General features: G+C 38.8%; 1 protein-coding gene across 2 annotated transcripts in view; it reads left to right on the top strand.

Moving 5' to 3' along the window:
- The window catches only part of LOC127437466 (histone acetyltransferase KAT6A-like), a 70,142-nt gene that overhangs the window by 31,754 nt on the left and 22,078 nt on the right, over positions 1-16,310 (top strand). For both annotated transcript variants that reach the window (XM_051692409.1, XM_051692416.1), the window contains exons 3-10: positions 2,580-2,688; positions 7,065-7,180; positions 7,820-7,901; positions 8,479-8,593; positions 8,767-9,122; positions 10,705-10,820; positions 12,512-12,627; positions 15,563-15,704. In XM_051692409.1, the coding sequence (XP_051548369.1) occupies positions 2,580-2,688; positions 7,065-7,180; positions 7,820-7,901; positions 8,479-8,593; positions 8,767-9,122; positions 10,705-10,820; positions 12,512-12,627; positions 15,563-15,704 (1,152 nt within the window). The remainder of the gene's footprint in view (positions 1-2,579; positions 2,689-7,064; positions 7,181-7,819; positions 7,902-8,478; positions 8,594-8,766; positions 9,123-10,704; positions 10,821-12,511; positions 12,628-15,562; positions 15,705-16,310) is intronic.

Raw genomic sequence — 16,310 nt, forward strand, 5'->3', positions numbered from 1 at the left:
AGGTACAGGGTGAAATGGCACTAGATGTTCTGTTTTGCAGGAGCTTTGCAACTCTTCAGAGGATTTTGCCATCCCTTATCCCTTTAGCAGCCATAGAGGTGGTTTCCTGCAGCCAGACTTTAAATATCAGAATAAAGTCTGGTCCACTTTGCAGCTTATTCCTGCATGGAACCACATGGAGAGCAAGGGTCTGTCTGAGCGACATATTAAGTGGCCAAATAGAGTTTGTTTTTAGGGCTGGAACCATCTGAAATGTATGTTACTCATTCAAAAAATAGTTTATTCTGTGGCTGGCTTTACAGAAAACACAAAAGAAATTAATGGACTTTTAGGCCTTTGGGTGTGAATTACATTTAGGGACACAATTTAAGTATTTGAGTGACTTTCCTAGAGCAAAATTTTAAAGTCGTTTGCTTCAGGCTTTGTTAAATGTCTCTCTGAGTGCAGAGCTGAATGAAGCAGGCCTTAATACACTTCATAAAGGGCAATTAATTAATCCGTCCCATTCTCAGCAGAGCTTACAGTATTTACACAATGTTCAGACCTGTGTTGTTTCACCTTATCAGTGGATCTGCTCAACCTATTACTGAGTATTAGAGTGACTTATTTATTAGGGCTGGGTATTGATACAGATTTCACAAGCTCTCGATTCGTTTCGATCTCAATTCATATTTGTTTATTTCAGTTATAATGTCACTTTTGCTTGCATATAGAAGAAATGATCTCCCAGCTAATGCTGTTAATTATACAGGGGACCTTTTAACTAGGTACATTAGAAAAATATCAATTTTACTAATTATATTTTATTACTTTAATCATTTTGGCCTTTTAAAAACGAACAAATAAATGTATTCAATCAGTGGATATTATATTTTATATATTATTTTTGTTACATACAGCGTTCCCATAGTCAAGGAAAACCTGGAAATTACAGTGAATTTTAAAATTGTGATTTCCAGGACTGGAAGAGTCATGGAAATCAGTAAAATCTTCAAAGTCATGGAAAAATCATGGATTTTTTTATATATATTTGATTTTATTTATTATGGTCTATCCTAAAATATTAAATCGGGGTGTTGCGTTGCACTGGATTAAAAACACACAAGTTTAAAATATAGGCTTTCATGTTATTTAGACTAATTAGGGTGCTTTCACACTAGCACTTTTAGTGTGCACCCAGGTTCGAATGACGTCAAAGTTCGGTTTGTTTGGATAGTGTGAACGCTGTTTTCCGGACTCTGGTGCACACCCAGAAACTGCACCAGAGTCTGCTTGAGAAGGTGGTCTGGGGTACAGTTCATGTGAACTACAGTACGGGTTGCTGCTGATAATAAACGCAATTGTACCAAATCGCGGAAGTGAACCACTTGTGATGACGTATAATTCACATCTTTGCAGGCTCTCGATTGCAATTATGGTATAATGCATTTTTCATACCTGCTTGTGTCCAAATAATTCCCCTTCAGAGAGCAGCTCACATTCTTCACATCTCTTGCAATGCACCTGCAGCTTGCGGCAGTCGAACGCTAATATTCATCACATTATGCAATGCATCCGCGGGAGACAAGCACAAGTGTCGTTCTGTGCATGTAACGTTCTCATGGTAAATCTAAAGAGATGAATAATTTAATAACACATTGAAACTGATGTCTTGAGTTGTTGCCTAGTTACAGTGGTAAACAGCTGCCACTTGTACTCATGTTAATGATGCAATCGGACCACGGTTCGGACCCATATAATATGATGTGAACAGAGAGACCAGCTGGGAGAGGGGGAGGAAATGATCTCAGGTGCGGTCCAAGCAATCGAACCAAGTTTGAAAGCACCCTAATCCCCACCCATTTTAAGATTCATGCAAAGTGATTGTATGTATTAAATTTAAAATTAAATGTTTTCAGTTGAAATTTTATCAAACAATGATGTTTTTTTTGTTAATTATTATTATTATTTTTTTATACGTTTGCATTTGTCGTTTCGGTGCCATTTTCAGAATGAAAGGCTAAATGTTTGGACATGGAAATTACCTTTCAAGTCATGGAAAAGTCATGGAAATCAATTAGTTGAAAAGAGTGGGAACCCTGTACATATTTATTGTTAAATTGCATAATTTGTAGTATTTACAAGTATTTACATTGATTGTTGAACACACACTTAACTGTCTCCTTAACCAAAAAAAACGGCATTTCTGTAAACGGTGCCTTTAAATGAGCGTATGTTAATTAGAGAGGACTCGAATGGCTTTACCTCACCTGTGCGATGCATGATTAGAATTAAATGTTTTTGATCAACAACTGACTGTAAAGAACAAAAATGGTATTAAAAGAGTACTCAATGACAAATGGGTTGCGTGGATATCGTTTTAGACACACATTACACGTAACATCAAATTTGGTTGCAAATGCAAGTGATTTCCTCTCATTGTAGTAGAGGGTTGCACATTGAGTGAAAGATCGATTTTGGGATTTAAGAATCAATATCGAGATCATTCAAATGAAGATCGCGATTAATCGGAAAAACAATATTTTTACCCACACCTATTATTTATGCTCCCTCTGTCTCTTTCTTTGCATCTCTTTCAGCCTGTGGCAGAGCCCATACCCATCTGTAGTTTCTGTCTGGGGACCAAGGAACAGAACCGCGACAAGAAGCCAGAAGAGCTCATCTCCTGTGCAGACTGTGGAAACAGCGGTAAGTACGGGGTTGAAATGGCAACAGTTCTCTCAACTTTGACCAAAAATTGTGTTATTGCTATTTTATAACTATTAGCTTCATTTAGTCATGGAGGTTATGAATATGATAGAGACCCTAATAGAATATTGGGGCTTTTTGTTCAGTGGATCACATTAAAACATACAATTTGGCTGGCGCTTACAGAACAAATGTGCTTTAGGCAAGTGATGGACCAATATATTGGGTAGGCCAATGAATTGGCCGATATAGACAGAATAAACAGATTAATAGACTTTGTAAAATAAGCATTCATTTTAATTTAGCAATTTAATGTACATCTTATGTGCATAATTTTTTACATCAGTATGATGGCTTTATATCAGTCAACAGCCACTCTGTTCTCTAGATATTGTTATGTGTCATTAAAAAGTCATGTTGTTCGACCACAAGTGTAAACAAAAAAGTGTTCAAGTCATTGTGGCTCAAAGCATCTACTAAATTAGTACTTAGTTACTTGCATATCAAGAGTATTGCCAAAAATTACTTTTTTAGAGTCTTCATTTTACTTTGCAACCAAAGAGTATATACAGTTGAAGTCAGAAGTTTACATACACTTAGGTTGAAGTCATTAAAACTAATTTTTTAACCACTCCACAGATTTAATATTAGCAAACTATAGTTTTGGCATGTCGTTTAGGACATCTATTTTGTACATGGCACGAGTAATTTTTCCAACAATTGTTTACAGACAGATTGTTTCACTTTTAATGGACTATATCACAATTCCACTGGGTCAGAAGTTTACATACACTAAGTTAACTGCCTTTGAGCAGCTTGGAAAATTCCAGAAAATTATGTCAAGCCTTTAGACAATTAGCCAATTGGAAGTTGGAGGTGTACCTGTGGATGTACAGTACTGTGCAAAAGTCTTAGGCACATAAGATGTTTCACAAAAGCATTTGTCTTAAGATGGTTATTTATATCTTCAGCTTTAGTGTCAATAGGAAACATAAATGTTAGACTCCCAAACATGACTTTTGCAAATAGAAAAGATTAGAATAGAAGAACAGGGAGCCCTGCAACAGATGTCATGGCCCCCACAGAGCCCCCCACTGAACATCGTGTCAGTCTGAGATTACATAGAGGCAATTGAGACAGCCTAAATAGATAGAAGAACTGTGGTGAATTCTCCAAGAAGCTTGGAACATCCCATCTGCCAACAACCAAGTAAAACTGTGTCCAGGTGTTTCTCTTAGGAATCTGTTTTAAAGGAAAAGGTGGTCACACCGAATATTGATTTTAGTTTTTTTATGTTAACTGGACTTTGTATGACATTTAAGGGATAAATGAAAACTATTTATATCATTTTTGAAGACATCCTCATGATGCAACATTTTTCACAAGTGCCTAAAACTTTTGCACAGTACTATATTTTAAGGCCTACCTTCAAACTCCATGCCTCTATGCTTGACATCATGGGAAAATCAAAAGAAATCAGCCAAGACCTCAGAAAAAAATCGTGGACCTCCACAAGTCTGGTTCATCCTTGGGTGCAATTTCCAAATGCCTGAAGGTACCACGTTCATCTGTACAAACAATAGTATGCAAGTATAAACACCATGGGACCATACAGCCATCATACCGCTCAGGAAGGAGACGCATTCTTTCACCTAGAGATGAACGTAGTTTGGTGCGAAAAGTGCAAATCAATCCCAGAACAACAGCAAAGGACCTTGTGAAGATGCTGGAGGAAACAGGTAGACAAGTATCTATATCCACCGTAAAGCGAGTCCTACATCGACATAACCTGAAAGGCTGTTCAGCAAGGAAGAAGCCAGTGCTCCAGAACTGCCATAGAAAAGCCAGACTACAGTTTCCACGTGCACATGGGGACAAAGATCTTACTTTTTGGAGAAATTTCCTCTGGTCTGATGACCATGGGGGTGGCAGCATCATGTTGTGGGGGTGCTTTACTGCAGGAGGGACTGGTGCACTTCACAAAATAGATGGCATGAGGAAGGAAAATTATGTGGATATATTGAAGCAACATCTCAAGACATCAGCCATGAAGAAAGCTTGGTCGCAAATGGTTCTTGCATACCTCCAAAGTTGTGGCAAAATTGCTTAAAGATAACAAATTCAAGGTATTGAAGTGGCATCACAAAGCCCTGACCTCAATCTGATAGAAAATGTGTGGGCAGAACTGAAAAAGCATGTGCGAGCAAGGAGGCTTACAAACCTGACTCTTTTACACCAGTTCTGTCTGGAGGAATGGGCTAAAATTCCAGCAACTTATTGTGAGAAGCTTGTGGAAGGCTACCCAAAACGTTAGACCCAAGGCAATGCTGTCAAATACTAACAAATTGTATGTAAATTTTTGACCCACTGGGAATGTGATGAAAGAAATAAAAGCTGAAATAAATCATTCTCTCTACTATTATTCTGACAATTAACATTTCTTTTTTTTTCTTTTTCACCCAATTTGGAATGCCCAATTCCCAATGCGCTTTTTAAGTCCTCGTGGTCACGTAGTGATTCGCCTCAGTCCGGGTGGCGGAGGATGAATCCCAGTTGCCTCCGCGTCTGAGACCATCAACCCACTTATCTTATCACGTGGCTTGTTGAGCGCATTGCCATGGAGACAGAGCGCGTGTGTAGGCTTCACGCCATCCACCACGGCATCCACGCTCAACTCATCACGTGCCCCACCGAGAACGAACCACATTATAGCAACCATGAGGTGGTTACCCCATGTGACTCTACCCTCCCTAGCAACCGGGGCAATTTGGTTGCTTAGGAGACCTGGCTGGAGTCACTCAGCATGCCCTGGGATTCAAACTAGCGAACTCCAGGGGTGGTAGCCAGCGTCTTTTACCATTGAGCTACCCAGGCCACCTGACATTTAACATTCTTAAAATAAAGTAGTGATCCTTACTGACATAAGACAGGAAATGTTTTCTATGATTAAATTTCAGGGATTGTGAAAAACTGAGGATACGTTTACACGACAACGATGTACTAAAAACTGAAACGTTTTACCTTTGCGTTTTTGAAAAGGTTCGCGTACAGACGACATCGTTGTCAAAACGATCCCCGTTCACACAGATCCGCGAAAACGACTAAAAACGCTGTATTATGCATGCCAGGCCAGTAGTTGGTGATGTCACTTTGTAGAGAAACACTATGCGCCTGCGCACATAAGCATTCTTCCACAGAGCGGTGAATACAAACAATGAAGATGGCGAAAGCATCGAGCAATTTTGTCTGGATGGATGATGAGGTTGCTTTATTACTACAATTACTTTGCTGGAGAAGCGTCAATAAACTCAAATTCTTGAGCAGCACAAACACAGTCCTGTAGTCTGCCATTGTAGTTTTTAATGTCTCACGCGCATGCCTATAGACTGAACTCTCAAGATTATTCAATAAACTCTGCTCATTTTTACATCACTTCGTCTCCTACCTTCTGTATTTCCCCCTGCTGACTCTTGGGCTGGTAGGAGAGTAAGTTAACATAACAAGCTGTTGATGTTGACTGGTTTTGGATATCAGACAGAACTCTGATATATGGATAACTTCTGATGGAGAGAGAGGTCTTGTGTACACTGGATCTAACATGCATTTTCACTGCCTCATGTTTTCATATTCTAAGCATATTGAATACTGTACATGGCATCACATCTCTGTCTATAGGCTATATGCATAAGCGGTGGATGAATGAATTGCAGGGTATAGGTACATCAAATAAAATTAAGTAAATAAATAACATTTAAATACAAATACATTTTCCCCATCTGAATCCATACATTAATTTCAAGATTTTCTAATTGCAGGTTCTGCCTACTGTACAATGTTCACACTCCATACAAAACACTCCAAATGAATAAACTGTTGATTATTGTTATTTGCACAGACACCAGTATTCATATTGATAATTAGACATCTCAAATTGATGCCTATCAATCCATCATTCTTTATATAACAAGTAATATGCATGTGCATGACGTCATCGTTTTTGTATGTTTACACGGAGACGATAACGCCATCGTTTTCAAAAACGTGCACTTTGAAACCCGTTTTCAAAAGTTTGCGTTTTCAGGCCCCAAAACGCCGTTGTCGTGTAAACGAACAGCCAAAACGCATAAAAAGTTTTCAGTTTTTAGTTGAAAATGTTGTCGTGTAAACGGCCCCTGAGTTTAAATGTATTTGGCTAAGGTGTATGTAAACTTCTGACTTCAACTGTAAATGATGTGTGCAGAAAGCATGTGTTTGATTGCAGAGTAAAGCTTAATGCAGAACTCTTTTGGAGTCCACACTTAGTATCATTGTCTGTCTGTGGATGCAGCTTTATTCTGGTTATTCAAAGCTGCCTCACTCTGACTCTGTCTTCTCAGGTCACCCATCTTGTCTGAAATTCTCTCCAGAGCTCACGGCACGGGTTAAAGCTCTGTGGTGGCAGTGTATCGAGTGCAAGACCTGCAGCAGCTGCCAGGATCAAGGAAAAAATGCTGTAAGTTTTTATTTTTTATTTTTATTTTTATTTATTTTTTCCCAAGATGATGACCATGGCTGCTGCCAGTTCATCTCCATTTAGGCTACAAGTTTAACTTACTACATGTAAAAATTGCATCTTGGTACCACAGATCCCCTTGTTGCGTAATGGTCATGTTTACCTTTAAATGTTGTAATCTAGCTAAATTCATAACCTTAAAATTCTTTAACTTTAGGTTTGCACATTTCTTAAAACTGTCTTGGAAGCTTCACCCTTGCATTCCTCTTAACTTCTATTTAACTGAAATGCAAAAGATAACCATCGCAGATTCCTCCTCTTCCGTTGTGCTAGGGGTTGTGGACAATTTTAGCCAAAAAAGGATGCAAAGATGCACACTTGGAAAGTACTCCAGATATATTGTATCATCTGGGCTCTTTTGGCGTACTATTGTCAGTGTACTATAATTTGCGATGCACTAATTCTAATTATGCATACTGTTTTGTATAGATAGTATAAAAATCGGACACTTTAACACAGAATTCAGAGCCAAGAATTGAACACTGTTCCTTGTCATTACCATGCAAACAGTAAAAATTAGTGTCCTTGTCGTTTAAAAGTCCAGCTGTTGACTCTTGTCTATCCGTTTGTGTTTTACAGGACAACATGTTGTTTTGTGACTCCTGTGACCGAGGTTTCCATATGGAGTGTTGTGACCCTCCACTCATGCGAATGCCGAAAGGTGAGTTGTGCCTACACATTCAAATGCATGCATACAGTACACAACATTTAAACATTGAATTTGAAGCTGCTGAAATCCGTGGACTGGTTGCTTGGGCTTACAGTGTAAACTTAATTTAAAGCTCAAGTGTGTAACTTCTTCGGTGTTAAAATACTTTCTCCTGTTGCATCTTAATATGCAGAGACAACTATAAGTAAGCATTTCTTAAGTTAATTTTCTCTAAAACTGTTATTGCTGTGTCTCCTTGGCACAATAAAAACTATTCTGATTAGAGTGACCTGTCCAGCCTGACACAGCAACATTGACTCAACCAATCGAGTGAGATTGGTGCGGGATCTGTTTGTTCGATAAACGTCAGACTGGGAGGTTTATTCGGAGAGCTGTTTGAAAACTATTTTTATTTTTGCAGTTCTGTTTGGTGACGCCAGTGGTGCAGAAATTACATACTTCAGCTTTAACATTCCCTCTATTAATCGTGTGTTTTGTTGATGTATTATTCCTTCCCACAATAATTAATTTTCTTTATGATCATTAGTTATTTTCATAATGTAAGTGATTCTTGATTGCTGCTCTGCAGGCATGTGGATTTGTCAGATCTGTCGGCCGAGAAAAAAGGGAAAAAAGCTCTTGCGTGAAAAAGCAGCACAAATCAAACGGAGATACAATGCACCACTGGGACGGCCGAAGGGCAGGTATTTTGAACCATTTAAACTTCTTCACATCCATATTTGCTGAGCTATGCTCCAATTATTTTTTTTTTTTTAAGAACTGTTTTTTTAATATGGGTTATTACTAATATGTAACACTTTGAAATACCAGATGTTAAAACTTTGCATAAGACTACTGAAAACTCTCTTGTCCTCAGACCGGGCCGCCCCTTTAAGAAGCTTCGAGGCGGTGGGCGTGGCAGGAGAAGACGAGGCGCTGGAGGCGTGGACCGGTGCTCACAAGGCTCCTCCTCCCCACACTCTTCCTCAAGCTCCTCATGTGAAGGCTACCCCGGTGATGATCGCATGCTGTTCTCTCTCCGCGAAGAAGATTCCGAGCAGGGTGGCTTGCGCTTCAACAAAAAGACAAAGGGCCTAATTGATGCCCTGAGCAAGTTTTTTACGCCATCCCCAGATGGGCGGAAAGCACGCACTGAAATGGTGGACTATTCCCAGCAATACCGCATCCGCAAGAAGAACAACCGCAAAGGTGAACAGGATGACAGGACAGGAGGTGAGACTAAAACTACACCTTAGAGGTTTAGCACTTAACTGTGATCTTGTTGCTTTGAATAGTATTTAGTTTCAGTGAACACAGATTTAATAATTGGAAATTAATCACGCCTGGTAGAGATGGGAATCTATTCCATTAAAGATACTTTTAGTACTTTTGACTAGTAATGGAAGACTAAAATCAATACTTTTTTTTTATAACCTGTTAAGGGATATGTGTTTTTTTTTTTTTTTTTTTTATTAAAAGGACCATTATTTATTACAAAACTCAGTTCCGTCACTACATTATTATATGTACAACCAGTCAGTAATTAACTACACTGATTTAATATTAAGGATCCATATATATATATATATATATATATATATACACACACACACCCATAGTCTATAAAGAACCAGCTTCTAAGAGTCATTCTTTGGATTCATAAATTGGACTACACTGGTCACGCTGTATATTTGTTTTTGCTTGCAATCAACGAGGACAACAATTTAGAAAGACTTAAATGATTGTCTTTGTATTATTTCACAACACCTCTCATTGCTTTTAAGACAACAATCTTGCAACTCGAATAGAAATGTCTGTCGTGGTGCTGCTGTACATTCACTAGTGCAAAAAAGCATTGCAGTGGAAGAATGCAGACATTTCAGTACCCTTAATGGAACCGAGCTTCATGAAAATATTCTTAAAAATGGAACGAGATCTAAATAAGAACAGTTTCTCTAATCCCAATGTCTAAAGTCTGAATAAGAGAAGGTATAAAAATGTAGTATCTATTAAATGTTAATATGGTGTCTCTAAAGTTTTATTGCACAGAGCCTCAGTTAAAGAGAGAGATCACCCAAAAATGAAAATTCTCTCATGATTTACTGACCCTCATGCCATCCAAGATGTGTATGACTTTCTTCTGCAGAACACAAATTATGATTTTTAGAGGGACATTTCAGCTCCGGAGGTCCATACAGTGTAGAATGGGTGCCAAATTTTGGACACTCCAGAAAGCACATAAGGGCATCATAAAAGTAATCCATAACACACCAGTGTTTTAATCCATATCTTCAGAAGTTATATGATAGGTGTGGGTGAGAAATGGAGAAATATTTAAGTCCTTTTTTGCTAGAAATTCTTCTTCCTGCCCAGTAGGGGGCGATATGCATGAAGAATGTGAATCGCCAAAAACACAAGGAGAATGTGAAAGTTAAAGTGGAGATTGACTGAGCAGGGAGGAGAATCTGTTTCTCACCCACACCTATCATATCACTTCTGAAGATATGGATTTAACCACTGGAGTCTTATGGATTACTTTTATGCTGATTTATGTGATTTTTGGAGCTTCAAAATTTTGGCACCCATTCACTTGCATTGTGAGGACCAAAAAAGCTGAGAAATTAATCTAAAAATCTTCATTTGAGTTCAGCAGATGAAAGAAAGTCACACACATCTGGGATGGCATCGGTAAATGATGAGAGAATTTCATTTTTGGGTGAACTATTCCTTTAAGTATCTGTACCTTCAGTTTTGTGTTCTGCCTGCACGTTTACTCTGACTGTTTTAACTGTCTTGGTGTCTCTTTGCATCACAGACAATCAGGAGTCTAGTGACAACTGGCGGGAGGACGAAGACAAGCTGCCAGGACACGAGAACCTAACTGAGAAAGACGTGGAGCTCTTCAGACACATTCAGGAACTGGCACTACAGGTACAGAAAGAGAGGGGAAATATCATTTGAAGAAAAAGGTGTGGTAGTATTGTGGAAGAGCGGGTTAGTTAAATTGAATAATAAACTGGATACATCTGTTGATAAATCCGATGTTTGATGCCTGAGCTGCCCATGGTTTGTTTGCAGTCCCAGAATTCTATTTCGCTATATTAGTAAAGATTGGAAAACTGTGAAAGCCTTTATCTCTGCTGAATGTAATGTGAGGGATTTAAGAGATGCTATTATCTTGACAGCTGGTGCCTCTCCCAGTGATGCACATGCAAACACATATGCACATGTGTACAGTGATTGGCTGATTGGTGGATGTATGTGTGTTGAGGCTCCCAGCAGAAGCAGCCACTCTCTGACTGCCTGAGGCCATCAGTCTAAGAAAAACACTCACTGACACAGAGAGAAACAAAATACAATCACACAGCATCTGAGTGTTCCAGCACACTTGTTTTTCGAGCAGCCAGGAGGATAAACACCATACTGTAGCTGAACAACAAGACTTAAATTTGTGTGCTTTGTGACATTTAAATATTTAAATCACAGTTTACCTTTAGTCTCAATCATATTATGGCATTATTCTTAAGCAAGTTAATTGTCTTTGCAGTGCATCATGGTGTGATAAATATGGCTTTTTTTTTTATAGCAGAGTCAGAGTGTAGCAAGATTCCCTAAGGTTGTTGGACTGGTGCTGGTATTTCCGCCTATGTCATTAACGTTGTGTTAAGCCCAATGTATACTTCAGTTTTGACACAAACACTTAGCGTCTGCGTGTAGTCAAATGCTAGCCTTTCAAAGTATACTTAATTTGACTGCGCACATACAGGGGTGGTTTTCGCATGCGCGCTACGACTGCTACGAGATACAGGTATCTCCTGACCTCCTCACACTTGTGCTCTTGACAGTACATCCACTGTTGTCTCCTTTTGTTTAGTGGCGCTTCTTTGTGACAGCAATGTCTCAACTGTGAGTGTTGCCTCCTTGTGGACCCACTAATTACTGCAAATAATTCCTGGACGGTATTGCACGTTCAGAGTACGCACAGTTAGAAAAATTGACCACATGCATTTAGTGATTAAGCACTCTGCTGATGACGAAATAGCGTTCTATCAGTTTTATTCTCGATCCAGTTATGATTGTGTATGTATCGTGTTGTTATATTTAGTGATACCCAGCCCGAGTTTCAAGTACATGTACCGAATCGCTCAGTTAAACCATTTCACCCCTAGCTTGTATATAGAGTAAAGGCAATGGGTGTGTGCATGTGTGAGAGAGAGTGAGACAAAGGGAGCCAGTGAGAAAGCAGAGAAGTGTGTGATCACTAGTGTGTGCCACTGCCAGCAGGCTGGCAAGTGGCAGATGCTTTGAATATCCACTCAGGCTGGGGATAAGAGCTAATAATAATACTGTGTGCGTGGCTGTATGCTTGTGTGAAACTAGGTTCTTTACTTTTAGAACATGAGATTTACTGCTTGAGAAGAGGGTGGCAAAAATTGCCAGCTTCACATCTTTTATCCTTTGTGTGAGGTGTTTGTCAGAAGGCCCTGGCTGAAGGGTGCAGGGGTTGAGTCTTAGTAATCTCTAAATCACAAACATAACTGTTTAGTCCAAGTTCTTCTTAGAAAGCCTTGTCTTTGCCTTTCACTCATTCTCATCTCTTTCTCTTGGACTTAATTTTACAGAAAGTCGGTGTGACTGGGCCACCTGACCCCCAGATGCGCTGCCCATCAGTCATTGAGTTTGGGAAGTATGAAATTCAGACGTGGTACTCTTCACCATACCCACAGGAGTACAGCAGGTAACCAACAACATTTGCTATACCTTTGACTTTTGTTTGTACAGACATAAATAGTAAAACAATAGTATTTCTCTTATGATAACTTAATTTTGTACAGTTCTGGAAGAATGTGCATTTATAATTGGTGTCAGAATGAGATGTTTACACAGCAGATAAATTGGGTATACGTATTCCTGACCAAAGCTCAATTTTCACTGCAGAGGCCAATGCTCTACTTTTGGCACTGAAGTTCATTGAGACTGCACAACAACCAGATTTTTTTAAATTATTTCTGATTCAAAATCATGTCTTGAAGCACTAGAATCTATTAAAACTGATCACCCAACAATTGTGAAGATTTTAATCAAATTGTCATCCCTTGAAGCTCAAAATTTTAACATCTTTTGCTGGGTACCTGGCCACTGTGGAATCTCTGGAAATGAGCCAGCAGATAGTGCTGCCAAAGAAGCATTATCTACAGAATTCAAAGTGCTCAGTACCTTCCACAGATCTGAACCAATCATAAATTTGTATGTCAAAAGCAAGTGGCAGTCAGAATGGGATCAGTGCTTAAACAAATTACATGAAATAGATCCTGCTGTTGGGACATGAAGTTTCTTCTCTTTTAATAACTGCTGGGACCAAGTTTGTTATACAAGTTTGTTATCCACTCAAGATTCAAACACAAATTTTTACTATCAGGGGAAAATCCACCTATATGTGCATTATGTCAGAGCCCACTACAAGCCGATTTTCATTATAAGTCTGTGATCGGCGATCGTGCCTAGAATCAGGGCCGATCTTTTTTGCAGTACGCAGGGAATCACACATACACTGCTACTCTAATGAATGAGCGCTTTCTCAGCCATTGATGCATTACAATGTAGCCTCTTGAGGGTGAACTGTTGGCAATTCTAAGTATTCACGAATGTGAACTTTCAGACATGCTGTTATTCAGATGAATATCAATGCATAAGAATTACATGTGTAAGAATATTAAGTTGCCCATTTTCTAGAGTCATTACGGTAGTAATTCTGACTCTCTGCACTGAGCACAGAGAGGGTAAAGAGACTGCAAACAGGTATAAAAACAAATTAAACAACACATAAACATGCGTATACAAATCTGAGTATACATGATAATCAGACGTTGTGTTGAGCGATAGAGACTGTTTGAGCTCACTCGTGGTGTCAGTCAAACATGCGCGCTCTCCAGGTGCTCTCAGTATCTCATCAGTCACTCATCTCAGCGCTATTCTGTGAGGATCCAAATTTAAATCAGATTAATGTTGGTCACATTACCACTAATCACAGCAATTACATTTTAACCATAACGGCACTGCGTCTTCATGCATTTGCTAAATAATTAGTGATTTGTGTTACAGCAAAATGCCAAAGACAGTAAACAAATCAGAGATATTAATGATTTCTCACTGGAGCAGTTTTAGCTTTTAATGGATATGTTTTTCTTATTTTTGAGCATATCTCTGCTGTGTGTGATGCTCTCATGGTTTTTACTGCTTACCAGTAAAATACGGTTCATAACGGTTTCAAAACACATAAATGTTAGCAATTCAATTAATGTAATTTTGGTAACTTTATAAAAAGGTGACATTTGTTAACATTAGTTAATGCATTAGGTATCATGAACAAACAATGAACAATATATTTTTACAGCTTTTATTAACTAATGTTAGTTAATAAAATTACAATTGTTCATTGTTAGTTCATAGTGCATTAACTAATGTTAACTAATACAACTTTTGATTTTAAAAATATAAAAGTATATGTAACTAACATTAAGTTCATGTTAACTTCAGTAATGTTGTTAAATAATGTTAACAAATGGAACCTTTTTGGAAAGTGTTACTGTAATTTAACTGTGTGGGTCATAAACATGCATGCACAATATAACTTGTAAAAGTGTGGCAAAAATAACTGCACAATATAACTTGCAAAAGTGTGACAAAGGGCACTGTATCGGTGCCTGCCGATCTTAGTGTTAAAAAATCGGAGATCGTTATCAGCCTCAGATTTCCTGATCGGTGCACCACTAGTTGAAACCAAGCTGCCAAAAGAACTTGCACTCTACTTTCACCACATTGTGATGTCACACTGTGGTAAACATCTGACCGCCTCCACAACAACACATCAACACCTACTTTACCTTATCACTTCCGTAGCCTGCCCAATAGTGGTGAGCAGTGAGATGGCAAGGAGAGAGCAGGTCAGCCAAGACCAGAGAGCCAATAACAACAGTGGGCGTTTATTGTAAAGTCTTAAAGGAGAGGCAGCACCAAAACTGACCATTTCTGACAGAGGGTCAAATTATATATATATATATATATATAATATATATTATATTATATTTTTTTTTTAATGATTTTTTTTTTTTTTTTTTTTTGTGCAAAAGTTTACTAATATTGTAAGTGAGCCTCAAGTGGAAAAAAAAGGCATGTCATGACCCCTTTAAGATTAACTGCGTAGGCCAATAAATGTGCCACTTTGCCGATTGACAAATGTATTAACAGTTCCAATACCCCTCGTCAATGTGTGGTGCATATTTTCTGGTTTTCATTATTTTTCAGTTAATTTAGTAAATATTGTGCAAAAGAAACATACATAAAATTACAGATTTTTTTGAACGTTTAATTTTTCAAAAACCTATATCATTTTGTGTATAAACTAGCATTTTATAAGCCATCACCCACCCTACTCTAGACATCAGCAGCAGCCATGGAAAATCCTGTAACGGTCGACCAGTTTATTATTACTCGTTTTAGAAAGGTGTAAAAAAAAAAAAAAAAAGGGTAGGTCATGTTTGATGCTATCACACCCTTACCAGTTGCTGTTTATTAATTTAAAAAAAAAAATTCCCCCTAGCAAGAGGTGTTTCACCTGCTTTGGTTTTTAGGCCCTGGATGCTGATGCATGAAATGATTTGTTTGTGTGGCAGGCTCCCTAAACTCTACCTGTGTGAGTTCTGTCTGCGCTACATGAAGAGCCGCAGCATTCTCTACCAGCACATGCGAAAGTGCAACTGGTTCCACCCACCTGCCAACGAGATCTACAGGAAGGACAATGTGTCCGTGTTCGAGGTGAGGAAAAGAAATCTCCGCCCAGACAAAACCCACAAATTCACAGACTCACGTTTGTTTATGCACTCTTGTCAGCATCTCTCGCAGACATATGCTCATCTACACACTTAAACTCGTACACACAAACGCACAGGGCCAACAAAGGAAATCTCATTCACGCTGAAATGCGCACACTCCCACACTGGTTCTGGCAAAAACATCCACCCACATCCTGCCCTCACGAGGTGTCGTAATGACTCCACACAGCAGGGTAATAAATGAATAACTGTAGCCTCTCTTTGTTTCTGAATCACTATGGTGATATACTACTTTGTGTTTCTATGAAGAAACATTTAGGTATAAACATGATTATTTTTTCTGCATCAGTGTGGGCTAAGTAAACACTGCCAGTCCAGTAGCCACTGATCTTGAATGTGTTCCACATTAATCATTACTACTTAGCATTTGTAGGGTGTGTTACTGCATGTTGTCCTGCTTGGCGAGTTGGTTTTAGAGGCTCAGGTTTCAAAGCTGCTCCTGGTCTGGTCCTGAATCAGCATGCTACCTGTGGCAGCAGCACTGCTAAAAGCTTACACGACTGGCATTCAGCTGACAGGAAAAACAGGA

Source organism: Myxocyprinus asiaticus, chromosome 4 (assembly GCF_019703515.2).
Source record: "Myxocyprinus asiaticus isolate MX2 ecotype Aquarium Trade chromosome 4, UBuf_Myxa_2, whole genome shotgun sequence".
In the NCBI taxonomy this organism is placed as follows: domain Eukaryota; kingdom Metazoa; phylum Chordata; class Actinopteri; order Cypriniformes; family Catostomidae; genus Myxocyprinus; species Myxocyprinus asiaticus.